Here is a 27610-nt window from a genome sequence, read left to right on the forward strand (position 1 = left end):
TCCAACTCTGGTCAGTGCTTGGAGGAGAGACCACCTGGGGACTGCATGTAGCCAGCTTGAGTTCCACAATGGAAAAAAGGTGGGATATAAATGTAATAAATAAAATCATAACTGCTCCCTCTGTGGGAACACAGCAACTCATGGGGAGGAGGAAGTGGGCATGACAGACACAAGGATGAGACCTTGGATCCTTGGGTTAACAGGGAGGCACAGCTCTGGGATGTAAGGTCTTCTTGTGGCCACTCACAAGAGGTCTCTAGGGGAAGACCCTCCCTGACGGAGGGCCTGGGAAAGCCTTTCAGATTCTGTACTGCAGGCTCGCACCACATTTGCACCGACTTATCCTTTAACTGTAGTGCATCCCTCAAGGGGATCTTTAGGTAGGCTACTTATATCATGCCAGACTAATGCTGTTGGACGGATTAATTCGCATAATAAAGCCTATTTACTTGGAGATCGACTTCTTTGTGGACTACAAACATGCTGGGAGAGTGCAAGACCTGATACTAGGGCTGATGGGAGTTGTAGTCCAAAATGTCTGGAAGGCACCAGATTCCCTACCCCTGTGCTAACCACCACATCACTGGTTCTCATATCTTCTGAATAACTTCTTCAGAAGTAACTGAACTATTTTCCTTTGCTCGTGCAAGAAAAGGTGTTAATGCATCTAAGGCAGGAGTGGGCAATTTCTTGGCCTACAACTCCTGCCAGCCCTAGCCAGCACAGTGAGGAATGATGGCAGCTTTAAGCTAAAATAGCTGGAGGGCTACAACTTGCCAACCCTTGTTCTAAAGAGTGAACCTATCCCTGTGAATCCATTTGTATTCTTCTTCCCCGCCATGTTTTCTTTTTTTTTAGATTTTTCCCAATGAGTTTTGTTTCCAAGACTTTGCTGTTCAAATTATTGGATATTTTGTGCAAGGAACACAAGGGTTGAGCAAATAGGGGTGTATTTTTCTCCTTCTCTTTTCCCCCTATTCTTTTCAGCAATCGCTAAATATTGCTAGAACAAGGACAGGCATGGACCCATGTCCCACATTTTGCCATACAAAGGAACTAGAAACCTCTGTTTTAATAAAAGAATGAGACTCACTGAGTACTAGAAATTTGCTTCAGCTGAAAAATCAAAATTGCCAACAGAACCCACAAACACACAGAAGATGCCCTCCGCCACCCACTAATTGCATTAACTCACCACCAGCTCAACCCCAAAGATGATGCTGGTATCGTGCTTGCTCTTATCTATGGGTCCTCGATATCGGACAATGCCTTGAACTTTCTGCCCAGAGGCGGAGGTGATCTGGACCCTCACTGGATCCCCCTTCTTGAGGGCACTGAGCCTGCGCATCAACCTCTCCTGCTGGAAAAGCGCCAGGCGCTCGTCTCCATTGGTCACAGCCTCCAGGAGGCCAGAGTGGGCCCCACTCAGCTCCTGGGCTGCCGGCGGAGGCACCCGGACCACCTTGTCTGAGTCCAGGACCCTGGCCCAGAATGTTCCACCGGGAGAGGCCCCGTGAGCATCCTCTTGACTCAGTAGACTGCCTCTGGACACCTTCACCTCCCCGCCCATCTTGGCTTTCCCTGTAAAACCTTTCACGGAAATAAATAGCCGTCGGGGCTTCATTGCTGTTGTAGGATGGGAGATGGGGAGAACCAATTTCCTGCAGGGGAAAGGAGAAAAAATAAATAAAGGAACAACAAGGTGTTTGTTTGAAATTTGCATTTCTAAAACAACCCAAAATCCACAGTTGGGCAATACCCTTATTACAACCAACCAATGTTCCACAAAAATATGCGAGCTTCCGAGTTCTCCAGAACGCTTCATCAGGCTAGTCAGTACAAAAAGCAGAAGATGGGGAAAGAAACGGCAAAGTGCAAAACCTCAGCCATGGGTTAGGGTAGGGGTTTATCTACCCTTTTTAAGAACCCTATTCAATCAATCAATCAAAAGTAGAGAAGAAGGGAAGAAAGGAACTAGATGACTTTATGCTAAAACAAGCAGACAACTTAGTACAGGGATACACTCAACCAGAGAAAGAATCTTCCCTAAAAACACCTGAGTTGAGAGAGGAGACAGATACTAACACATTGTTTCAATGGGTAAAAGATATTTTAGATGAGATGAAGCTAATGAATCTCAAGAGTTGTTAACTACCGTAATTGAGTTAGGTAAGTTGCCCACGAAGAGTATTGAACAAACTGACCCTGGTACTGTAAACTCCCAGCATGCTTCCTGTGGTGAGGGAAAAACTCTTGAAGAGAAAACTAAGAGCATGACTCAAAAGGAGACCCTTCATAGATACTCAGATAGAGAAAAGATCAAATCCAAGGAAAAATAAGAGTACATCAACAAAAACAAAAAAGAGTAAAAATATCAAGAATATAAAAAAGATAGGAAAACCAGCTTATAAGATGAATTACCATAACTTATTCAAACTCCTTGAGAACAAACCAAAAAAAAAAAGGGGGGGGGAAACCCTACGTCTAAAAGAAAGCCAAAAAAGTTATATAGTGGTAAGGTCTCTACAGATACCTATCATACCACAACCCCCTTCATATAGAGGACACTAAAGAATTGGTGGAAAGTGATCCGTGGGATGACGCTTTGAACATCAGCATCAAGAAGGGCAGCCAAATAACTGAACAATCAGTACAGCTTAAGTACAATGCCACATGGAAATTACGACTAATGGCTAATATGTTAGTATTTTGTGGATATCCAAAACGAAAAGGAATGCTCTCCCAGAACGAACGTAAATGGCATTTAATTAGAACTTTACAACCAACCATCAATGAATTATCCTGTATAACTAAAATCATGGAGGTGGAATATTTGATCCATATTTATACCCATGCCCGGGCGTTGGTAACCTTTAAGGATAGCATAATAACTAATAGGATTTAGAAGAAGAGTAAGGAGTTATCTTTAAGGGGCATAATAGTTACCAGATATTTTAAAAATTCGGCACACCGTATGCCCCTGTTAAGTGTATGTCCAAGAGGGACAGATAGGAGTATTTCGGTCCTTGTTAATGAGAACCCTACCGAAGAAGACCTTATTAATATGGAGGCAACCCTGGAAGACCAGTTGATAGAAAGCCAAATTGGCCATGGTTGTCTTACGGGGAATATAAAGGGTAATGACCACGTAACAGATAGGATCAACGCTGATTTCAATTGGTCAGAAGTTGAGGTGGAAACTAATCTTCTTTCCTTTTTTGGCAATCTACCAATGTGTGAGCAAGTATCCTTGATAAATCGCCTTGAATGTTTGGTGGCTAGTCTGAAGGACTTAAAGTGGGCCTCTCATTCTAAGGAAAAGACAGAGAATGACCAACTTCTCATTTGTAGTTCATCAAGGAAGACACTGGATGAAGACAAAACTGAACTCCCATTGGAACCCAACGTAATAGTAAGGAAGAGAGCCCCCATTTCAGATCTGATTGTTCCTCAGATGACCCTGAATTTTGTACGATAGTTGAGGATCCCTGAATGAATAAGGAGAGTAACTTTTTTGAACAGCTACTTACTGAGGGGGCCAAAGCATGACGAGTCTCAGACCAGCATATGCCGGATACAATAAAACCTTTGGAAATCATCTCATGGAATGTAGCAGGGTGGGCACGCTGTAAAAGTCAGGAGCACTCCCTCTTTCAGCAGAATTATGATAAAATATTAATACAAGAGTCTTGGACAGCTGAGGACCTGCTGATTGATGGCTACCACTCCTATAGTAGTGGGGCAACACCAGCAGTGGGCCCAGGGAGGCTTAAAGGGGGGTTAGGAATTTTAGTATCTACTGCATTGAGGGCTAAGTGCACCTTACTACAGCCACTGAATCAACAGACTACGGCAATACTTATTAAATTAGGCTCTGTTCCTATTGTTGTTGTTGTTGTTCAGTCGTTCAGTCGTGTCTGACTCTTCGTGACCCCATGGACCATAGCATGCCAGGCCTTCCTGTCCTCCGCTCTCTCCCGGAGCGTGCTCAAGTCCATATTCATTGCATCGGTGATGCTATCTAGCCATCTCATCCTCTGCCGTCCTCTTCTCCTTTTGCCTTCAGTCTTTCCCAGCATCAGGGTCTTTTCCAAGGAGTTTTCTCTTCGCATTAGGTGGCCAAAATATTTGAGCTTCAGCTTCAGTATCTGTCCTTCCAATGAGCACTCAGGGTTGATTTCCTTTAGGATGGACTGATTTGACCTCCTTGCAGTCCAGGGGACTCGTAAGACCCTTCTCCAGCACCACAGTTCGAAAGCATCAATTCTTCGGCGCTCAGGCTTCCTTATAGTCCAGCTCTCACAGCCATACGTTACTACTGGGAAAAACATAGCTTTGATTATACGAACCTTTGTAGGCAGGGTGATGTCTCTGCTTCTTACTATGCTGTCTAGGTTTGCCATAGCTTTCCTCCCAAGGAGCAAGCGTCTTTTAATTTCATGGCTACAGTCACCATCTGCGGTGATCTTGGAGCCCAAGAAAATAAAATCTGTCACTGCTTCCATTTCTTCCCCTTCTGTATGCCAGGAAGTGATGGGGCCAGATGCCATGATTTTAGTGTTTTTAACGTTGAGTTTCAAACCAGCACTCTCTGCTTTCACCCTCAACAAGAGGCTCTTGAGATCTTCTTCGCTTTCTGCCATTAGGGTAGTATTGTCTGCGTATCTGAGGCTGTTGATAATTCTCCCAGAAATCTTAATTCCGACCTGTGATTCATCCAACCCGGCATTTCTCATAATGTACTCTTCATATAAATCAAATAAGCAGGGTGACAATATACAGCCTTGTCGTACTCCTTTCCCAATTTTGAACCAATCGGTTGTTCCACGTCCGGTTCTTACTGTTGCTTCTTGACCTTTGTACAGGTTTATTAGGAGACAGGTAAGATGGTCTGGTACTCCCATCACTTTAAGAATTTGCCAGAGTTTGTTGTGATCCACACAATCAAACGCTTTAGCGTAGTCAATGAAGCAGAAATAGACGTTTTTCTGGAATTCTCTTGCTTTCTCCATGATCCAGCGAAAGTTGGCGATTTGATCTCTAGTTCCTCTGCCTCTTCAAAATCCCACTTGTACTTCTGGTAGTTCTCGGTTCACATACTGCTGAAGCCTAGCTTGTAGGATTTTGAGCATCACCTTGCTGGCCTGTGAAATGAGCGCAATTGTACAGTAGTTTGGCATTGCCCTTCTTTGGAACTGGAATGTAAACTGACCTTTTCCAGTCTTGTGGCCACTGTTGGGTGTTCCAAATTTGTTGGCATATTGAGTGCAGCACTTTAACAGCATCATCTTTTAGGATTTTAAATAGCTCAGCTGGAATACTGTCATCTCCGCTAGCTTTGTTGTTAGTCATGCTTCCTAAGGCCCACTTGACTTCACTCTCGAGGATGTCGGGCTCAAGTTCAGTGACCGCACTATCATGGCTATCAGGGACATTAAGATCTTTCCTGTATAATTCTTCTGTGTATTCTTTCCACCTCTTCTGAATCTCATCTGCTCCTGTTACGTCCGTGCCTTCTTTGTCCTTTATCATGCCCGTCTTTGCACACAATGTTCCCTTGATATCTCCGATTTTCTTGAAGAGATCTCTAGTCTTTCCCATTCTATTGTTTTCCTCGATTTCTTTGCATTGTTCATTTAAGGAGGCCTTCTTGTCTCTCCTTGCTATTCTCTGGAAATCTGCATTCAGTTGGGTCTATCTTCCCCTTTCTCCCTTTCTTTTCGCTTCCCCTCTTTCTTCAGCTACTTGTAAAGCCTCATCAGACAGCCACTTGGCTTTCTTGCATTTCTTTTTCTTTGGGATGGATTTCGTTGCTGCCTCCTGAACAATGTTACGGACCTCCGTCCATAGTTCCTCAGGCACTCTGTCTATGAGGTCTAATCCCTGAAATCTATTCGTCACCTCCACTGTATATTCATGAGGGATATGATTGAGGTCATACCTGAATGGTTTAGTGGTTTTCCCTATGTTCTTCAATTTAAGCCAAAATTTTGCAATAAGAAGCTCATGATCTGAGCCACAGTCAGCTCCAGGTCTTGTTTTTACTGACTGTACAGATCTTCTCCATCTTTGGCTGCAAAGTACATAATCAATCTGATTTCGATATTGACCAACTGGTGATGTCCATGTGTAGAGTTGCCTCCTGTGCTGTTGGAAGAGTGTTTGCTATGATCAGCGTGTTCTCTTGGCAAAACTCTATTAGCCCTTGTCCTGCTTCATTTTGTACACCAAAGCCATGCTTGCCTGTTATCCCGGTGATTTCTTGACTTCCTACTTTAGCATTCCAATCCCCTATGATGAAGAGGACATCTTTTGTTGGTGTTAGTTCTAGAAGGTGTTGTAGGTCTTCACAGAACCGATCAACCTCAGCTTCTTCGGCCTCAGTGGTTGAGGCATAGACTTGAATTACTGTGATGCTGAATGGTTTGCCTTGGATTCGTACTGAGATCATTCTATCATTTTTAAGATTGTACCCCAGTACTGCTTTCCCCACCCTTTTGTTGAATATGAGTGCTACTCCATTTCTTCTAAGGGATTCCTGCCCACAGTAGTAGATATAATAGTCACCTGAATTAAATTCACCCATGCTTGTCCATTTTAGTTCGCCGATTCCCAAGATGTCGATGTTCAATCTTGCCATCTCCTGTTTGACCACCTCCAGCTTACCTTGATTCATTGATCTGACATTCCAGGTTCCTAAACAATATTGTTCTTTACAGCATCGGACTTTCTTTTCTCCACCAGACACATCCACAGCTGAGTGTCCTTTCACCCTTGGCCCAGCCGCTTCACTCTTTCTGGCACTACTTGGAAATACCCTCTGCTCTTCCCCAGTAGTATATTGGACACCTTCCGACCTGAGGGGCTCATCTTCCGGCGTCATCTCTTTTAGCCTTGTGATACGTTCCATGGGGTTTTCTTGGCAAGAATACTGGAGTGGGTTACCATTCCCTTCTCCAGTGGACCACATTTTGTCAGAACTCTCTGCCATGACCTGTCCATCTTGGGTGGCCCTGCACGGCATAGCTTATGGCTTCACTGAGTTACGCAAGCCCCTTCACCACAACAAGGCAGTGATCCATGAAGGGGTCTGTTCCTATACTGGTGGTAAATATATATCTCACCCCGCAACAAAGAAAGATGATCACCACGATGATCTGGGCTGATCTGAAACATTACCTCGAAGATCTAATAGCAGACAATGTTGTAGATAAGATCCTTTCGGGGGGGGATATTAATGCCAAACTGGGCCCAAATGATAATTTTATGCTAAATATAAGGTGCCTATTGCTGACAACAAGGATGAACATCTGTATTCCCATTATCCTCGCTCCACTAAAGATGGCATGGCAAACTATGCTGGTATATGCCTCGCTAGAATGGCTGAAAGACTGAATGTTGCCATTTTGAATGGATCCACCTTAGGGGATCATCCAGGGGATTTCACATTCATGGCTGGAACAAGACGCAGTGCTATCGACTACATGTTAATCAATGAAAGCTGACTCCCTTTTGTTAAGAACCTTCAGGTGCTACCCGTATTTGTGGGAGACCACTTACCATTTCTGCTCCGTATGGCTCCTTTAGAACGCAAGTTGCATCTTAAGATCCAGTCAGGGGCTTATATAACACCTACCCAGCAATTGGGGTGTCGTGCTAAATGGTCACCCTTACTCGAGCGGAAGCTGAAGGCAGCTTTAGAGGATGAAGGCATGTTAGAGTGCCAGTGGAAAGGCCAGTGGGCCAGGAGCCAGTAACTGCCTACAATAATTTATTGCGGTTATTGAATCCAATACTGACTCACGATGCTGATTTACAAAAGAAAAGAGTAAGTAGGCATTCAAAGCGGTGGTTTGATACGGAATGCCAGGAAGCAAAAAAGGTGCTCAATTCTGCATATTATTCTTATAAGGCTGCAGCAAGGTCAGATGTCTCAAGCCTTCTTAATCAATTATTAGAGAAAAAGAGAGCTTATAAACAGATAGTGGCCCAGAAGAAGAAAGATGAAACCAAAGCAACATGGGTACGGCTTATACAGGCAGCCAGAGACAAGAGCTCTTCAGTCTTCTGGAAACTGACGTCAACATTTTCACCTAAGGATGCCTCCCCTTTAGATTCCTTAATCACACCCGATATTTGGGAAGCATATCTCCGGAAGACACACGTTGAGGCTGCTTATGAATTTCGCACAGAGAAGATGGCTGATCTCCCTGAATGGCCTTCAGTTTCTGATAAAGAAATTAAGTCACTGATTAATCAACTTAAGAGAGGGAAAGCCCCTGGTATCGACAATATTCCTTCTGAACTTTTGAAAAACAACATTGGTTGGTGGGCTCCCCCCTTGGTGTCGTTATTTACTTATATTGATTATTCAGGGCACATGCCAAAGGAAAGGAGACAGGAGATAATAATTCCCATTTTTAAGAGAGGGAGGAGACCAATTAGCCTGCTCAGCATAATTGGCAAACTTTATGCAAGCCATTTGTTAGATAAACTTAAATTATGGATTGAACAGGAAAATCCATTGGCTGCGGAGCAGGCTGGATTTAGGGAGGGTAGATCAGTTCTGGGTCACAGCTTAATTCTGCAACATTTAATAGAGAAGTATGCGGCTAAAACCACAGTTTCACTATATGCAGCATTCATCGACCTAAAGACTGCATTTGACTCTATATCTAGAGAAAGACTATGGGAAAAATTTGAGACCACATCCATCGATCGAAGGCTTTTATATTTAATGCGAGCCCTATATTCTAACACATCTTTGAAAGTCAGATGCAATAGGATTGGACATTTTACCGACTCCATTATAACATCAAAAGGAGTGAAACAAGGATATGTTTTGGCACCCTTATTATTCACTTTTTATATTAACGACGTGATCAGTTGTCTAAATACCCTGATATTTTCCCCCACACTTTAGCCGATAGAAAGATTCCTGTACTCTTATATGCTGATGACACGGTATTACTCTCCAGAACTCCTGTGGGGCTCAGAAGAGCCCTACAGGTATTTAGTCTCTATTGTAATGAGAATCAGTTGGATATTAACTACCAAAAAATGAAGATTATGTCTTTTGGGAAGCGTCCTAAAATCAAGATATGGAGTATTAATGGACACAGAGTAGAGCAGGTGATGCGCTTTAAGTATTTGATGCTTCAATCTTCAGGGGCAAGGAATGTCCATCCTGAGTATGTGACCAGGATTGGCCAAAGATCTGCTCAAGCTAAATTAAAAAATTTTCACACTGATGGAGGGCAATATATACCTGCTGCCCTTAAATTATATCAGGCCAAAACACTATCTCAACTTCTCTATGGGACAACTCTAGGCCCAACATCCTCTTGTTTTGGCCAATTAGAAAGAGTTCAATCCAAATTTATAAGGGCAATTTTCTGTATGCCCAGTTGTGTTTCTAACGCTAGTATGCATTTAGAATCTCGCTTGATTAAAATAGAGGCTAGGGTAAGCCTTGCCTCTATTAATTTCTGGCTCAAATTAAATTATTGCCCGCAAGGATTAACTTCTTTAATTCTTCGGGACAGCTTTCATTCTTCTTGGCTAACTGCAGTCCATCAAAAATTACATTGTTAGGATTCTCTTCACAGACTCTCCTAACAATGGGATTGGATAAGGCGATGGTAACTACCAAACAGAGAGTGTTAGATATTGAACGGCAGTGAGATATTAGCAGAGTACCAAACTTTCTGGCACCGGAGGACACCAGATACACTGTAAAAATGGCAGCCTATGTACTGTTTTTGGATGAATCAAGGTAAGCTGGAGGTGGTCAAACATGAGATGGCAAGACTGAACAGAGACATCTTGGGAATCAGCGAACTAAAGAGGACAAGCATGGGCGAATTTAATTCAGGTGAACATTATATCTACTACTGGGGGCAAGAATCCCTCAGAAGAAATGGAGTAGCACTCATAGTCAACAAAAGGGTGGGAAAAGCAGTACTGGGGTACAATCTCAAAAACGATAGAATGATCTCAGTACGAATCCAAGGCAAACCATTCAACATCACAGTAATTCAAGTCTATGCCACAACCACTGAGGCCGAAGAAGCTGAGGTTGATCAGTTCTATGAAGACGTACAACACCTTCTAGAACTAACACCAACAAAAGATGTCCTTTTCATCATAGGGAATTGGAATGCTAATGTAAGAAGTCAAGAAATAACCGGGATAACCGGTAAGCATGGCCTTGGTGTACAAATGAAGCAGGACAAAGGCTAATAGAGTTTTGCCAAGAGAACACGCTGATCATAGCAAACACTCTTTTCCAAAAGCACAAGAGGCGACTCTATACATGGACATCACCAGATGGTCAATATCGAAATCAGATTGATTATGTAATTTGAAGCCAAAGATGGAGAAGATCTGTACAGTCAGTAAAAACAAGACCTGGGGCTGACTGTGGCTCAGATCATGAGCTTCTTATTGCAAAATTTTGGCTTAAATTGAAGAACATAGGGAAAACCACTAAACCATTCAGGTATGACCTCAATCATATCCCTCATGAATATACAGTGGAGGTGACGAATAGATTTCAGGGATTAGACCTCATAGACAGAGTGCCTGAGGAACTATGGACGGAGGTCCGTAACATTGTTCAGGAGGCAGCAACGAAATCCATCCCAAAGAAAAAGAAATGCAAGAAAGCCAAGTGGCTGTCTGATGAGGCTTTACAAGTAGCTGAAGAAAGAGGGGAAGCGAAAAGCAAGGGAGAAAGGGGAAGATATATCCAACTGAATGCAGATTTCCAGAGAATAGCAAGGAGAGACAAGAAGGCCTCCTTAAATGAACAATGCAAAGAAATCGAGGAAAACAATAGAATGGGAAAGACTAGAGATCTCTTCAAGAAAATCGGAGATATCAAGGGAACGTTTTGTGCAAAGACGGGCATGATAAAGGACAAATAAGGCACGGACGTAACAGGAGCAGATGAGATTCAGAAGAGGTGGAAATAATACACAGAAGAACTATACAGGAAAGATCTTAATGTCCCTGATAGCCATGATAGTGCGGTCACTGAACTTGAGCCCGACATCCTCGAGAGTGAAGTCAAGTGGGCCTTAGGAAGCATGACTAACAACAAAGCTAGCGGAGATGACGGTATTCCAGCTGAGCTATTTAAAATCCTAAAAGATGATGCTGTTAAAGTGCTGCACTCAATATGCCAACAAATTTGGAACACCCAACAGTGGCCACAAGACTGGAAAAGGTCAGTTTACATTCCAATCCCAAAGAAGGGCAATGCCAAAGAGTGTTCAAACTACCATACAATTGCGCTCATTTCACATGCCAGCAAGGTTATGCTCAAAATCCTACAAGCTAGGCTTCAGCAGCATGTGAACCAAGAACTACTGGAAGTACAAGCTGGGTTTCGAAGAGGCAGAGGAACTAGAGATCAAATCACCAACATTCGCTGGATCATGGAGAAAGCAAGAGAATTCCAGAAAAACGTCTATTTCTGCTTCATTGACTACACTAAAGCCTTTGATTGTGTGGATCACAACAAACTCTGGCAAATTCTGAAAGAGATGGGAGTACCAGACCACCTTACCTGTCTCCTGAGAAACCTGTACGAGGGTCAAGAAGCAACAGTAAGAACCAGACATGGAACAACCGATTGGTTCAAAATTGGGAAAGGAGTACGACAAGGCTGTATATTGTCGCCCTGCTTATTTAACTTATATGCAGAGTACATCATGAGAAACCCCGGGTTGGATGAATCACAGGTCGGAATTAAGATTGCCGGGAGAATTATCCACAACCTCAGATACGCAGATGATACCATCCTAATGGCAGAAAGCGAAGAGGATCTAAAGAGCCTCTTGTTGATGGTGAAAGTAGAGAGTGCAAAAGCTGGTTTGAAACTCAACATTAAAAAAAGTAAGTGTCAAGGGCTTCTTGGAGGGCTCTCTCAGTCTAATCTAGTAGCCAAGTCCAGACGCAGACAAAGGGATTCTTTTCAAAGCTTTATTTTTCTTTTACAACTTACAACTCTACAGGTAGCAACTAGATCTGAGCAGCAGCATCCCTAAGCCCTAAGTTGGAACAGTTGGTCCCCGTTTGAAAGGCAATTACTGGCAGACCCCTGAATATAAGGACCAGGGAGAATCCCTCCCCTTTTCTCTTGGATCCTCTGGGCGCAACTGTTTTTTGAGAGCCAACCGGGCACTACGCCTCCTTTCCGCGCTCTCCATTTGGCGCCGCTCTCTGCGTCTGCGCCGCGCATCCAACCAGTCTGCTATCGGTGCTGGGTCACTCCCTGGACTGCTTTCTAATCTAGGCATGTTGGTGGGAGGAATCTCTGTCAGCTGCGGGCCCTGGGAAAAAGGGGCGCGCTCCTCTCCCAGGAGCGACTGCTCTTCCTCCGAATCAGAACTACTCTGGGATTCTATGGGCTCAGTGTCCACCCTGACACTAAGATCATGGCATCTGGCCCAATCACTTCCTGGCATATAGAAGGGGAAGAAATGGAAGCAGTGGCAGATTTTATTTTCTTGGGCTCCAAGATCACCGCAGACGGTGACTGTAGACATGAAATTAAAAGACGCTTGCCCATTGGGAGGAAAGCTATGGCAAACCTAGACAGCATAGTAAGAAGCAGAGACATCACCTTGCCGACAAAGGTTCGTATAATCAAAACCATGGTTTTCCCAGTAGCAACGTATGGCTGTGAGAGCTGGACTATAAGGAAGGCTGAGCGCAGAAGAATTGATGCTTTCGAACTGTGGTGCTGGAGAAGACTCTTACGAGTCCCCTGGACTGCAAGGAGGTCAAATCAGTCAATCCTAAAGGAAATCAACCCTGACTGCTCATTGGAAGGACAGATAATGAAGCTGCAGTTCAAATATTTTGGCCACCTAATGCGAAGAGAAAACTCCCTGGAAAAGACCCTGATGCTGGGAAAGATTGAAGGCAAAAGGAGAAGGGGATGGCAGAGGATGAGATGGCTAGATAGCATCACCAATGCAATGAATACGGACTTGAGCACACTCTGGGAGAGAGCAGAAGACAGGAAGGCCTGGCGTGCTGTGGTCCATGGGGTCATGAAGAGTCGGACACGACTTAATGACTGAACAACAACTCTTCGCAGGGCTTTCTCTTTAGACAGATGGCGAGTATTCCCCTCAGCGGTGCTGGAGGGGAGATATAGTAAGACTCCAATGGCAGAGAGGATTTGACCGTACGGTGCTGGAGCGGTTGAAACAACCGAACATGTTATTTTTTCTTGTCGGTTCTATCAAGAAATTCGTGCAAAGTTTATTTCTCCTCTGCTTAGAAGGTTCCTGGGCAGATCTGATGTTGAGGTTGCCAGGAAGCTTCTTTTAGGTGCTAATGTGCAGTTAACAGATCCTTGTGCAATGTTTTTTATAGCTGCTTGGAAGATTCGTGGGGATATTGTATATAATGTTTTAAAATCCTAATAATACTAATTTTAATCTGTAATAGGTAATTTTAAATAATGTTTTATTGTTCATTTATTGTTTATATTGTTCATTTATCTATTGTTTGGGAATATTTTAGTTTATTGTGACATTTTTAGATTGTTTATACATATGAGCTGGTCGTAGACTTTAATAAATTTAAATTTTATTTTTTTATTAAATTTATAAATTTTAAATTTAATAACAAATTTATTAAATGCAGCCACCACTCTTAACGTTACCAAATTCTGTGCTGCAGCATGCAAAAATCACCAAGAACTGACCTCAAAGATTCTGTAACCCTCCTTGGTAGATTGAAATATGTTCACAAGCTGTATAATATTATCCTATTTCTCTCCCCATTTTCTCTCATCTTACGTTTTTATCTTATTTTATCTTATGTATTCTATGTGTAGTTTTATGTGCTTTTATTTGCTGTGCTGGTCATAACAATAAATGATTGATTGACCCCTATTCATTTATTTTATCTATCCAATGTATATCCCGCCTTTCTGCCCAAGAACGGCACATGGGGCAGCTAACAATAAAATCCAAATGAAAAGAAAACCTAAAGCACAGCATAAAAACAAATACATTAAAAACACAATTTGAAAACAGAACGAGCAATGAAATAAGCTGCACCATCCCATTTAAAAGCCCATTCAGCCGCAGACCAGTTTACAGGGCAAAGTCCTGGCTAATTAAAATCACCTTCGCCTGCTGGTGGAAGAAGCGGGTTCCAACCTCGTCCCCCTTGGCAGGGGGCTCCAGCAGCCACCAAAAAGGGCCTCTCTTGCATCCCCAGCAAATGCACCTTCAACGGCAGCAGGACGAAGAGAAGGGTCTCCCTGAAGTTCTTAATAGCTGGGACAGGCTTGTATGGGAGAAGGCGGCTTTTTTCAGACAGCTCAGTCCCAAGTCATATAGGGTTTTATAGGTCATAATCGGCACGTTGAACTGTGCCCAGAAACAGACAGGTAGCCAGTGAAGCTGTCGCAAATGGCCCCAGTCGACAGTCTGGCCGCAGCATTCTGGACCACCTGAGGTTTCCAACAGGTTTTTGCTGCAAGGAACTAATCCGATCTCAGTTTTACAGAAGGGGAGGCCAAAGGAGCAGGGGGAACAGAGGAAAGGACGTGTCAAGGATGAAAGGGATGGATGGCAGGCAATCCAGTTACGGGCGTGTAGCTTTCATTTGGAAATGACAGGCCCAATCCAGCTGAAGTTAGCTGGGGCTAAAGCCAATGATCAAGGAACAGATCTATTGCTACTAACTTAAGACTGTTTGCTTTCGATTGGATCTGAAGCCTAGGCATGCTTTCATAGATCTGCCTGGATCTGTGGACATTAGAAAAGGATCGTGTTTATCACCACCTCCTGAAAGCTTCACTCGATTCTGCCTCCAAACCAAATATGTATTTCTTTATTATATTTTTTAACCCACCCATAACCAGTGTTCTCTAACCAAGCTGTTAAAGGGATAGGCCAGGCTGGCTTTTATCTGGGCGGTTGGCAACCCTATTTCCTAGGAGGCGCTGAGTCATCCCCCCGCCCCAGCCCAAACACATACACCCTGCTTAGTTTCTAAAATTAAAAAAAAAAGTCAGGGCTCAGGTCTGCCTTCCGCAACCCGATGTGCTCGGGATGCGTTGGACTACAACTCCCAGCATCCCATGCTGACTGCACACAGAATCACAAAATCATAGAATAGTAGGGTTGGAAGGGGCCTACAAGGCCATCGAGTCCAACCCCCTGCTCAATGCAGGAATCCAACTTATGAATCCAATTGGGCTATACCTCCCATCCACATGATGGGAGGTATAGCCCAACGCATCTGGTGGGCACGAAGTTGGAAGAAGCTTGGTTTAGGACTTCTTTAGAAATCACCCCCTCTCCTCCTCCGCCGCCATCACCGCCACTTCCCAGGAGTATTTCAACGCCCCCTGCCAGAAAACCCGGGAAAGCGGGACTTGACGGGCACTCTGCACATGTTCAGGGGCCGCCACGCAAACGTTTCACGGCGAAGCCTCTGGCTGAGATGATGTCCCGGACAGACAGAGACGCACACACGGGCAACCTGGTGAGCACCTGAGGGCTGATCTAAAGGAATGGGGGTGGGGGGGGACCGATCCGTCGCCAAAGGAGCACGTGTTTTGCATTTGTTTTTCTGTTTTTAAGAGAGGTCTGTCTCTCTTCTCCGCCTGGTTTGGGTCGGGTCGGGTCGGGGAGAAGAATGCCAAGTGCGTGCAATAAGGCAAGTTCAGCAGGGTCCACTTAAATCCCCCTCCCTCCTTTCCAGAGCTTACCTGGGGCTCAGTTTTCTCAGAAAAAAAGATGGCCCGAACGAAAACTAAGTTTAAGGAAGTTGCTCCGGTTTTCACGGGGCGGAAGGCGAGAGCCAATAGCAAGCGGACGAAGGGGGAGAGGGGGCCAATCAGAATGGAGAGAGTGCGGGGGGGGGGAGAAGAAACTGAAAAAAGAGGAAGGGGGGGAGGAGGACCCCCCCCCATTTCTACCCACCCAAAGAGGAAACCTGTCCCTGTGACAATGAAGCAAGGAGCGCCGTGGTGGGGAGGGAGCTATTGGGGTGGGACTTAAATTAAGCCACATCTGAGCTGGTTGCCAACTTTTTAACCGGCCCCTGTAGCTGTGCCCCTTTCACGTCGCGTTGATCTACACCGCCATGAGCAAGAGATCGTATTTACATCTTTCCGTCATGCCAGGCAAAGCGTCAGCCAGCGGCTTCCTGCAGATCAGGTCTGGGTTCAAGAGCTTCTCTTTCGATCATCTCTCTATTTCCGATGTTCAGAGGTGAGTGCCGATCCTTTTGTAGCCCAAACGGCACCATCCACGCACGGCAGGTAGACCAGCGGCAGAAGTGTGTGTGTGTGTGTGTGGGGGGGGGGGGAATCTTTCAAGGGCGGGGAAAGCCTCCAAGTCGCAATCCTATGCATGTTTAGACAGAAAAAAAAAAAAGAAAGTTCTAGAACTCCCAGCATTCCCAGACAGCCATGCTGGGAGTTGTGGGACTTTCTTTTTTTCTGTCTGAACATGCATAGGATTACACCCCAAGTCGCAATCCTATGCATGTTCAGACAGGAAAAAAGAAAGTCCTACAACCCCTAGCATTCCCAGACAGCCATGCTGGTTAGGGTATGCTGGGAGTTGTAGGGACTTTTTTCTAGCCTTAAAAGGAGGATCAGCTCCCCCCCCGCCCCCCCGCGCAGGGTGATGAGGACTGAGCATGCTGAGATGATGCAGGCTGACTGTTGAGAACGGAGAGGGCCGGTGGTGTGTTGGAGCAAACACAACAAGTTATGTGGCACCTTAAAGACTCACGAATTAATTATGGCATAATATTTCATGGATGCATGAAGCGTTATCTCATGCTGAGAGATATATACATGGGTGGGTTGGGGGAGGTAAGTACTGAAGTCACAGGAAATGCAAATGCAATGATGATGATAATAATAATAGTAATACAAATTGTTAGCAGCTATACACCTGGATTTTCACTAGAGGGTAGCAAACGGTAGGAAATCTGGTGAGTTTCATTGTCAGTACAGCAGGGTTGGAGAAGTTGTGGTTCTTCAGATGTGGATGGACTCCAATTCCCATCAGCCCGATTCAGCATGGCCAATGGTCAGGGATGATGGGTGCTGTAGTCCAACACCTTCTGGAGGAGCACTGGGTCCTCACTCCTCTATTTTACAGGTCACCCCTGGCTCTTGCTAACCTGCCCTGCCCTAATAACTTGAAACTAGAAATCTGGGATTCCTGCAGGCAGTATGTCTTTTGTGTTTAATTTCATTATCTCCCCTGCCCCACTGTTTGCATCCACTTCTTTTGCTTAAGGCCTAGCAAGTGTATTTGATGCTCTTTTAAAATTAGGGGAAATTTCACACATACACTCTCAATGAAAACAGAGACCATGCCTTCCGTCAGGGGGCAGCAAGCATGTATATGAATGATACACACACAACAAACTGCCTTGTTTTCTCCTTCCTACACGGCTTTGTCTTTGTTCTTTCTCTTCAGTGCTTTTTTTCTAAAATGAAGAAATAACAAAAGGTTCTTGTGGCACCTTAAAGACTTAACACATTCATTCTGGCATAAGGTTTTGTGGACAATGTCCTTTTTATCAGATGCAGAATAAAGATCTCTCCGTGGGCTCAGTTTATGCTGGATGTCAACAGCTTGTGACCTGAAAACCCTCTCCAGCCATCCTAGAAGCATGGAGTGCGGAGAAATGCATTCTACATGTGCCCAGAGTTAGTGTTTTCTAGCACTGTGATTTCCTGTTTTCTGGAGTTTGAGTCGTGGCACAATACATCTATCAATGATTATTAGCCACGGTAGCAATGTGAAACCTCCATCTTCAGAGGCAGTATACATTTATTTATTTATTTATTTATTGCATTTATATCCCGCCTTTTTTCCTCTTGCAAGGAACCCAAGGCGGCTTACATGATCCTCCTCCTCTCCCTTTTATCCTCACAACAACAACCCTGTGAGGTAGGTTGGGCTGAGAGTCTGTGAGTGGCCCAAAGTCACCCAGTGAGCTTCCATGGCCAAGTGGGGACTAGAACCCAGATCTCTGGGCTCCCAGTCCAACACTCTCGCCACTATGCCACACTGGCTCTCAGAAGAGTACTATTCTACTCTTTGAATAGTAGTTGCTGTGGAAAACAGCAGGGTAGGGCTATTGCTTTCATGCCCTTCTTGTGGGCATTTGAAAACCACTGTCTTACAACTTTGTACACTGAAGCTGATGGGCTTTGTGATGAGAATTCTTTTAAAAATGACAAGATTAGGGTGACCATTTATGCATCGACAAAAAAGCGGAAACACATCACCGCAAAAGAGGACAAAATGGGACACAGATTTGCATAGAGCTTGCATACACGAATGTATAGGTGCAGATTTAGAAAGAATAACTGTTATTTAAACAGAAAGAGAAGACATCTCACCATAGTGGAGAAGAATGACCAAGCGACCTGTGTGCTTCTCAGTGTGCTGTCCACATGCTAACTGTTGATAAGCAATTTTAAAGCCCTTTCCTGCTCTTCCTCCTTATGGTTCTTTGGCTTTAAGCAAGATTTGGACTGGGCAGCCCATCAAATAGAGGACACCTTCAAATAGAGGACTGCCCTCTGCCAGCTCTCCAAAATAGAGGACTGTCCTCTGTAAAATAGGACAGCTGGGCAGCCTAGCCAAGATTTATGGTGGTCATATTGCACAAATTAACCCATTTCTTGTTACAAATTAATCTGGGCTGGATACGTATTTTTCCCTAGTAGGCAACTGCTATGTTACCCCAAATGAGGGTGGTGTGTGTGTTAATGGAATCCCCCCCCCCGCTCTCCCCCCACAGTTTACAAGCATTTTGAGGCCTATAGACTGGCAGAGGTTTCCGGATTCTTCTTCTGCTCCATTGCCGGTCGGATTCGCTCCATCGTTGCTCTATCTGACATTCAGAACAAAGGTAGTACATTCCTTTTGAAAGGGGCGATGCTCCTACCAGGTTCCTAGCCAGGAATTTTGTTGTAAAGGGACAGGGAATCATCACAGAAGAGCCAGAATATGAATGTAGGTGTCCTAATATGGACAGAATACAGCTTGCATTTTGCCCCTTTATCTCCACAAGTAAAAGGGATTAGAGGGTCAGGAAACCTCTCAGAGGCCATATGCTAGAAGTGGGTGGGATCAGAGCCCAAACACTTCTCATCCTCCCTTCAGCTGACAGGGAAAGGGGATTTTCATCGCCATCCATGGTGGCAGCTGGGTGGGGACATTTAAAGCTCTCCTCCCAGCGCTCAATGATGGGGATGAAAATCGGGTCCTCTCCACCCCTCGGCTGAGCAGCATGGATCAGCCAAGGAGTGGAAAGGCCCTGATTTTAATCTCTAAAGGATCAGGCAAGGAGTGGAAAGGCCTTGATTTTAATATCCCGTGTGCTGGGTGGGAGGGTTTTTAAACCTCCTTCCAGCATGCTGCAATGGACATTAAAACTGTGCTGGGGGAGAAGGAGGGGTATGGCCTGGGGAGTACCATGGGCTGAATTGGAGAGCCTCATGGGCTGCATTAGCCCTGTGGGTTGGAGGTTCCCCATCACTGGACTAGAGACTTACTTTTTAAAATTAAAGCTAAGATTCAGCTGGAAGGCTGCAATATCCTCAAGCGGATTGAGACTTTGGCTATGGGTCTCACCCCAGTGTCTTCCACCAATGTTTAAAGATTTGGAATATGCATTATATTTTAAAGCAGGGGTGGAGAACATGTTCCAGATGTTGTTGGACTCCAACTCCCATCATCCCTGGCCATGCTGGCTGGGACTGATGGGAGCTGGAGCACAACCACATTGGGCTCCCCGCCCCTGTTTTGAAGAAATACACAAGAAACAACTAAATGTGTGTGGCCAAACTGTGTCACAGCATGCCTCCACAAGCAAAGGGACAAGAGTCGAGAGCCTTCCCAAATCCCAGAAAGACAAAACCCCTGGGAAATGACAGAGCTGAGTTTTGTCCTGCTCGCGGGGAGGCGAACAGTTCAGCAGAGGGATGAGGGATGGGTTTAAGGGATGGACCCTCAGGGAAGTAAAGTAAAATAAAACAAAATAGGGAGTTACACCAATTTGAATATTAGAAGGAGGGACAGTATGTACTTTCCTTCCTGGCTCAATGAAAGGAGAGAAGGTTTGGAGAGAAGAACGAGGGATTAAGGCAGGCTCACAACATCTCCAGTTTATGCATCCATAGGGGGACCTCTTTCAAAGTTGGATGATGCTCTTTACTTAAAGGTATTTAGAACGGCTTTTCTTTCTTTCTACCAGTCAGCAAAGCATGTGGTGAAAGCCAAGGGAGTGCCTGGTTTGTGAAGAAGAAGGAGAAGGAGAAGAAAAAAGGGGAGGGGGAGGAGGGGAGATCTAATTGAGAAGCCGTTTCCATGGCTGGTTGGTGGGGATGAGAGGTTTTACAGAGAAGCCAGACAGATGTTGGACTCGGAAACAGATGTCGAAAACCGGGGAGGGCTGGAAGGGCAGCCCAGGGTTCGATTGGCTGGGCCTGAAAGATGGAAGGGGGAATTAAAACTAAACAAACCATCATTGGGGATGGCTCGGTGGATTTCTAAGACTCTGAAAGTCCTGCTCGGAGGAGCCCCTAGGAAAAAGACTTCAAACTGGGCCCACCCCTGCGGCGCAGGGCTTCAGCCTCCCTAACTCTGCATGCTTAAAGACGGATGGTTTTGATTAAGTTAATGAAGGGGGGCAGGGGGAGAAGGAGAACACATGCTCTGGCCAGGGACGTAGCTCTGTTTTTGCAAAGGCCCACATGCGTCACACTCCCTTGTGGGTCATGGAAATGGGAAATGAAAGAATGTTAACCTCTTGGAGTTTGGACTGCTGGGGAATGTAGTAAGCCGGCACGGGTAGGAATTGCGGGCAGCCCCACAGGTCTTTGAAAAGAGGCCGGGAGAGCAGGGGCATGGGCTGTGAACGTAATATAAGAACATAAGAGGAGCCCTGCTGGATCAGACCAAGGGTCCATCTAATCCATCATTCTGTTCACACAGTGTCTGTGGGAAATCCACAAGCAGGACATGAGTGCAACAGCACCCTCCCGCCCATGTTCCCCAACAACTGGTGTACATAGGCATACTGCCTCTGGTACTGGAAGCTTATAGCTATCAGGACTAGTAGCCCTTAATAACCTTAACCTCCATGAATTTGTCTAAGCCGCTTTTAGGGTGCAATCCTATGCATGTTCAGACAGAAAAAAGTCCTGCAATTCCCAGCATTCCCCAGCCAGGATTAAAGCCATGAACGCTAGTGGCCATAACTACATCCTGTGGAAGCAAATTCCATAGTTTAACGATGCGCTGTGTGAAGAACCTCCTTTCATCTGTCCTGAATCTCTCACCAGTCAGATTCATGGAATGACCCTGGGTTCTAGTATTATGAGACAGGGAGAAAAAAATCTCTCCCTATCTACTTTCTCCACACCATGCATAATTTTGAACACCTCTGTCATGTCTCCCCTTACTCGCCATTTTTTCTAAGCTAAACAGTCCCAGACGTTGTAACCTTCCCTTGTAGGGAAATTGCTGCAGGCCCTTGGTCATTTTGGTTGCCCTGTTCTGCACTCTTTCCAACTCTACAATATCCTTTTCCGATGCAGTGACCAGAACTATACACAGCATTCCAAGCGTGGTCATACCACAGATGTGTATAAGAGCAGCATGATATTGGCAGTTTTATTTTCAATCCCTTTTCTAATTATGCCTAACATGGAGTTTGCCTTTTTCACAGCAGCCACACGCTGAGTCGACGTTTTCATCAAGCTCTCCACCACAACCCCGAGATCTCCTCCTTGGTCAGTCACTGCTAGCTCACATCCCATAAGTATATATGTGAAATTGGGGGGGGGGGGTTTACTCCAATGTGTGGACCCAAAGCAGAGAAGATCACACTACTTGCCTGGAGAGCTAAAGTGTAGTGCACCGTGTCTGCACAGAAGGCCAGGGCATTATCAAAAACACATAAAGATGAGCCCCAGAATTTCTTTTGTACGTTAAGGGTTTTCTGCCCTCCCACTAGCTCTGATCGGTGTCACATTCCAAGGGCAGGAGAGAGAGATTTCCAGGTGTTTTTTAAATTATTATTTATTACGGGAGCAATCCTATGACTGCTAGTCAGCAGCTAGACGGCCATGGGATATGTGGTTTTCCAGGAACCGACCTCAGAGCGGAACAGCCCCGTGCTCGGAAGAGGAGCACGGAGAGGCCAAAATGGGGCGTTCCGGGGGGTGTTCCAGGGTGGGGAAGGCGGAAATGCCAGTACGACACATCCTATGTGTCATCCAGCAGCCTCCTCCCCCACTCTGCCTTCCAAAATCGGCTGTCTAGTCTCAAATGCAGGGCAGGAGAAGCACAGAAGGAACGATCCCCTCCACGCTTCTCCTGCCCTGCATTTGATAGGTGATCTCCTCCGAGTTTGGAGGTGGCCGCCTATCCCCATAGGATTGCGCCCTAAATTTATTAAATGCCTCATAAAATAAATGTCTCCAGGTGTTTTACGATTCTTAAGGAAAACGTCCCCTCGGTCTATCCAAGCTGCAGAACTCATGGCCACAACATCTCGCCAAATATTTGGACTTTTCCATTTCTTTCCCCTCATCTCTTTCTTTTTGTACCACCTAGCCTGATGAAGAATTCTGGAGAACTCAGAAGCTTGGACAGTTTTGTGGAATTTTGGATAGTCCTAATAAAGGTATTGCCCTACTGTGGACTTCTGAATTTTTCTCTCTCTCTTAGTCCAGCACGGCTATCTTTGTTTTCATGTGCTTTTTTCCCCTCCTCTGTGAAGTTAGTTGTCCAGCAACCTGAATAATAATAATAATAATAATGATGATGAAGATGATGCAGCTGCCTCTAGGCATGTGCAGAGTGCATCTTTTTGACCCTTGTGTTACCACAGACTGCCTCTAAACCCCTGGCAGCGTTCTTTGACAGAGGGTGCAACTTCCAGGCAAACCAATTCTACAGTGTCCACGAACAGTGACACGGTCGAGCTTTTATATTGTAGTGTATTGAAACTGAGCTGCTTCACACAACAAGGCCAAATTTCCCTAGTGCAGCTCAAGGAACCCCATGTAAATGTCGGTGCTTGAAGCCAAAGGTTGATAAGGTTTCCCATGATAATTGGCATGGATTTTGCTGTCTTGAGTGGGCTGATTCCTGTGGTTCCACCCAACAGACTAATGCGTAGGTCGGGACATGACAAAAGAATTTCAGTAGTCTTTAATAACTGGGGATGCTTTTCTTAATGGCCTGGAAATCCCGCTCCTCTGCCTTTGGAATGTGACACAGATCAGTGTTAGTGGGAGGGGCAGTGAAACCTTTTATAGAGCCTTTGAAGCTACAGATTGGCAGATGGAGAGATGGAGGGAGACAGCTGCGAGTCAAAGTGGACTGGATGCATTATGCGAGTGGGTGGTGTGGTGGTCCAAGGACTTCTGCTCGAGAATTTCGTGCTAGATCAGCGATATTGCTGTCTCCTGCAGCAGCCTACTGCTTCCTGTAAGTTCTGCTTGGGTATTTGTAAATAAAAGCAGTGTTCATCACAAAGGCAACCCGCCCATCCCCAGTACTTTCTCTTATCCAAAAGAAAATGAACCTTGTTGCATTACCCATTTTTCACCACTCAGAGAAATGGGGAGCCCGTAACAGAATCAATCGGTTGACCCCTCTTCAATAAGGTTTTTGATTCCACTCCCTAGTTCCATACCTTACTACAACTATGTCTGTGACCAAACTTAAGCAAGTGTAACAGGGGAGAAAAGATCGTATATTAGTTTCCTGATGACCCATCTATCCCCTTTCCTCCCCTTCCTTTGCTGTTTACCTTGTGTTGAATTTTAAACTGAAAGCCCCTCGGGGCAGAGACCTGTCCTGTTCTGTAAAGCACCACCATCATCATAATAAAAGGTAAGTCGTGAACGCCCACCAGTTCCGATGTTGGTGCAGGCTCAAGGCAAAGTTGCCAGCTCTTTAAATAAAACAAATTCTGGAACCTGAGTAAGACCAAAGACAAACCCAAATCGGCCTGTGGTTCCAGGCCAGCACTCGAGCAGAGTATTTTCAGCAGGGTACAGAGTTTTGGGTGGATCTGGGGCAGAGCCCTGTGTATATGCTGAACTTGAATGAAACTGTTTTTGCAGCAAGTAGCCCCAAAGCAAGCAAGCAAACATACAAAAAACAGCCAGCCAGTTCCCCCACCCGCCCTTGGTCAATTGGTAATCTTAGCTCCAGAAGAGAGTCTCTGAGTATATGCAGAATGCCCCTTTCAAAACTCACATATTTGTATTTGAGGGGTTGGGTGACCAGAATGTGGCACTGGGACAGCTTTTCCCAACTTGGTGCCCTCCTGGTGTGTTGGACTACAGCTCCCATTGTCCTCCTGCCAGAATGGTCATTAGACATGCTGACTGGGAATAATGGGAACTGTAGTCCAATGCAACTGGAGGGCACCAGGTTCGGGAAGGGTGGACTAGGACCAGGGTTCACATCTCTCACTGGGCCATGAAGCTCACAGGGTGGGTGCCCTTGGCCCAGCCACTGTCTCTCAGTCTAACCTACCTCGCAGGGTTGTTAATGAGGATGAAGTGGAAAGAGCCGGGGAACCTCTCTCCCTGGGTCCCTTGGGGGAAGGGCAAGCTAAAAACAGAATGAATTAAAGAGGGAGGCCGGTGGCGGGAGGCTTCTGTGTTTCTTGAGTGCTGACATTTTTCTCTGTGCAAATTAACCCCTGGAACCTGTCTTCTGAATTAGGAAAGTGGAGGAGAGGGAGGTACCCTGCATCAGCCTTCCCTGACTTGGAGCCCTCCAGCTCTGTGTTGGACTGCACCTTCCATCATCCCCTGCCAGCATAGCCAACGGCTGAGGGAGGTTAGAGTTGTAGTCCAACACGTCTGCAAGGCCCCAGTGCAGGGAAGGCTGTCCTACTGTAATCCCAGACTACTGCTTCTGATGCGGAGTATATTTGGGGGGGAATCATCCCAGTCTCCTGCTTCTGATGCAGAGTATATGGGGGGGGGGGGGATCATCCCAGTCTACTGCTTCTGAAGCAGAGTATATGGGGGGTGGGGGGGAATCATCCCAGTCTACTGCTTCTGAAGCGGAGTATATGGGGGGGGGGAATCATCCCAGTCTACTGCTGATGCAGAGTATATGGGGGGTGGGGGGGAATCATCCCAGTCTACTGCTTCTGATGCAGAGTATATTTGGGGGGGGGGATCATCCCAGTCTGCTGTTTCTGATGCGGAGTATATTTGGGGGGGGGATCATCCCAGTCTACTGCTTCTGAAGCAGAGTATATTGGGGGGGGGGGGTCATCCCAGTCTACTGCTTCTGAAGCAGAGTATATGGGGGGGGGATCATCCCAGTCTACTGCTTCTGATGCAGAGTATATGGGGGGAGGGGGGGAATCATCCCAGTCTACTGCTTCTGAAGCAGAGTATATGGGGGGGGGGATCATCCCAGTCTACTGCTTCTGATGCAGAGTATATAGGGGGGGGGGGGGAATCATCCCAGTCTACTGCTTCTGATGCAGAGTATATGGGGGGGGGGATCATCCCAGTCTACTGCTTCTGAAGCAGAGTATATGGGGGGGGGGGAATCATCCCAGTCTACTGCTTCTGATGCAGAGTATATGAGGGGGGGGGGATCATCCTAGTCTACTGCTTCTGAAGCAGAGTATATGGGGGGGGGGAATCATCCCAGTCTACTGCTACTGAAGCAGAGTATATGGGGAGGGGGGGAATCATCCCAGTCTACTGCTTCTGATGCAGAGTATATGGGGGGGGGGGAATCATCCCAGTCTACTGCTTCTGAAGCAGAGTATATGGGGAGGGGGGGAATCATCCCAGTCTACCGCTTCTGATGCAGAGTATATGAGGGCAGGGGAATCATCCCAGTCTACTGCTACTGAAGCAGAGTGTATGGGGAGGGGGGGAATCATCCCAGTCTACTGCTTCTGATGCAGAGTATATGGGGAGGGGGGGAATCATCCCAGTCTACTGCTTCTGAAGCAGAGTATATGGGGAGGGGGGGAATCATCCCAGTCTACTGCTTCTGATGCAGAGTATATGGGGAGGGGGGGAATCATCCCAGTCTACTGCTTCTGAAGCAGAGTATATGAGGGCAGGGGAATCATCCCAGTCTACTGCTACTGAAGCAGAGTGTATGGGGAGGGGGGGAATCATCCCAGTCTACTGCTTCTGATGCGGAGTTTGCACGGGGGGGGGGGATCTTTTTACTTTTTATTATTTACTTATTTATTGCATTTATACCCCGCCTTTTTATGTGCGTCCAAAGGAGGCGGGGGGACGGTGTCCGCTCCATTACCCCTCCCTGCCTTAGGCGGAGGCATGCAAGCTACATCCTATAATCACAGTAATAGCAGCGTAGCCCTGGCTGACTACAGCGCGTCCCTCTGCCTTTACGCGCCTGCCAGGGCGGGCCCGACCGTCCATAAAAAGCAGCCAGATGAGGGCGGGCCTCCGTGGGCCGCCTCCCTATAGGCTCCAGGTAGGCTGTACCATCTGGAAGGACGAGAAGGGGTGGTCGAGATTTCTTCTTCCGGGGGGGGGGAGCGGGACTTATAGAACAGCCCAGTTCACATTCCCCCCCTCCCCACGCCGCCCGGTGGGTGTGGCTTAATCTGACATACGGGGGCATGGGTTTGGTTTTTTAAATTTTGTTTAAAGAGCCAATCGGAAGGGAGAAGGGGAGTGGGCGGGGGGCGCTCGGAGGAGAGGGAAAAGTTTGGGAAAACTTTTTTTTTAAATTGTTTAAATATTAAAGAGAGAGAAAAGGTAGACGGCACGGAAAGAGGGATTGAGTGACACGGGGGGAGAATCTCCCCCCCTGCCTCTCTCCCTGACCCCCAATTATATATTATTATTTGGGGGGGGGTTCCCCTTATTAGGCTCTGTCCATCCATTCTCCGCCCTCCAGTACACACCAGCTAAAAAAAGATGGGTGCAGCAAATTGCGAAGACGAGGATTTAGAGTTCAAGCTGATCTTCGGAGAAGAAGAAAAAGACTCCCCAGCTATGGGGGTCCCCCTGGAAGGTGAGACGGGCGGCTGGCTGCTTTTTGCAGGGGGGTAACCTGGGTTGCAAGGGGGAGCATGTTAAGCTACACTGAGGGCGATAGATGAGCGGGGGAAGCTAGGTCGGAGCTGGGAAGTGGTTTCCTCCTTTCCAAAAACGGGAGTGGGTATGATCGTGTGAGTGTCTGCCCGAGAGTGAGACATTAAAATCCTAAATCGTACGACCCGCACCAACGCTTGACGATCTTGCAATCGTTTTAAAGGCGGGTGTTGCGTTTCTTCCCATGCTGTCAAGGGAAGCGTGGTAATGTGAGCGCAGAAGAGCGAATGAGAGACCGGATTGGACTCAAGTTTCGTGCGCGTCCTATACACGTACGGAAAAAAATTATGTTCACCAGCTTCTGGATGGCACAGAACTCCCCGTCGAAGGCGTTATGTAGCCTTGAGTTCCCCCGAACCAATACACTGGTTACCTTCTTACAGAAAGGGTTTTTAAGGGGGTGGGAATTGTGATGTTACATAGAGGTTATGGGTGGAGGCTATGAGCTGGAAAGTT

At 46.1% G+C, this 27610-nt stretch overlaps 3 protein-coding genes across 12 annotated transcripts in view; 2 read left to right on the forward strand and 1 right to left on the reverse strand.

The window, feature by feature from the left end:
- Nucleotides 1-16233, reverse strand: part of LOC146342502 (ubiquitin carboxyl-terminal hydrolase CYLD-like) — a 37244-nt gene extending 21011 nt beyond the window's left edge. For 2 of the 5 annotated variants that reach the window (XR_014783952.1, XM_084806181.1), the window contains exons 1-2: nucleotides 16148-16233; nucleotides 1196-1661 (exon numbers count right to left, since the gene is read on the reverse strand). Coding sequence is in view for 4 of the 5 variants with exons in the window: in XM_084806181.1 (XP_084662307.1) it covers nucleotides 1196-1661; nucleotides 16148-16149 (468 nt within the window). In the remaining variant the exon portion in view is untranslated. Of the gene's footprint in view, nucleotides 1-1195; nucleotides 1662-14153; nucleotides 14283-15748; nucleotides 16037-16147 lie in introns of those variants that run through there. The other 3 variants (XM_084806182.1, XM_084806183.1, XM_084806184.1) reach the window with 3 other exon arrangements.
- LOC146342503 (uncharacterized) lies at nucleotides 15229-26981 on the forward strand. Of its 6 annotated transcripts, none has more exons than XR_014783953.1 (7): nucleotides 15397-15522; nucleotides 16166-16253; nucleotides 18817-18927; nucleotides 20201-20241; nucleotides 21751-21814; nucleotides 22641-22710; nucleotides 26929-26981. XR_014783953.1 is itself a non-coding variant. In XM_084806187.1 (7 exons), exons 3-7 carry the CDS (start codon nucleotides 17629-17631, stop codon nucleotides 22643-22645), a joined length of 321 nt encoding a protein of 106 aa, XP_084662313.1. In that variant the 5' UTR covers nucleotides 15400-15522; nucleotides 16166-16253; nucleotides 17588-17628; the 3' UTR covers nucleotides 22646-22727. The 6 variants fall into 6 exon arrangements, 5 of the variants coding, with proteins under 5 accessions (XP_084662316.1, XP_084662312.1, XP_084662313.1 ...); XM_084806187.1 differs by lacking the exon at nucleotides 26929-26981 and adding an exon at nucleotides 17588-17713 and having other exon boundaries at nucleotides 15400-15522; nucleotides 20186-20241; nucleotides 22641-22727; XM_084806186.1 differs by lacking the exon at nucleotides 26929-26981 and having other exon boundaries at nucleotides 22641-22727.
- The window catches only part of NFATC4 (nuclear factor of activated T cells 4), a 32729-nt gene continuing 32048 nt past the window's right edge, over nucleotides 26930-27610 (forward strand). The window contains exon 1 of the mRNA XM_084806185.1: nucleotides 26930-27074. Within this exon, the coding sequence (XP_084662311.1) occupies nucleotides 26978-27074 (97 nt within the window). The 5' untranslated portion in view covers nucleotides 26930-26977. The remainder of the gene's footprint in view (nucleotides 27075-27610) is intronic.

The sequence above is a fragment of the Heloderma suspectum genome, chromosome 6, assembly GCF_057233095.1.
Source record: "Heloderma suspectum isolate Gila_16-S chromosome 6, 16-S_ref, whole genome shotgun sequence".
In the NCBI taxonomy this organism is placed as follows: domain Eukaryota; kingdom Metazoa; phylum Chordata; class Lepidosauria; order Squamata; family Helodermatidae; genus Heloderma; species Heloderma suspectum.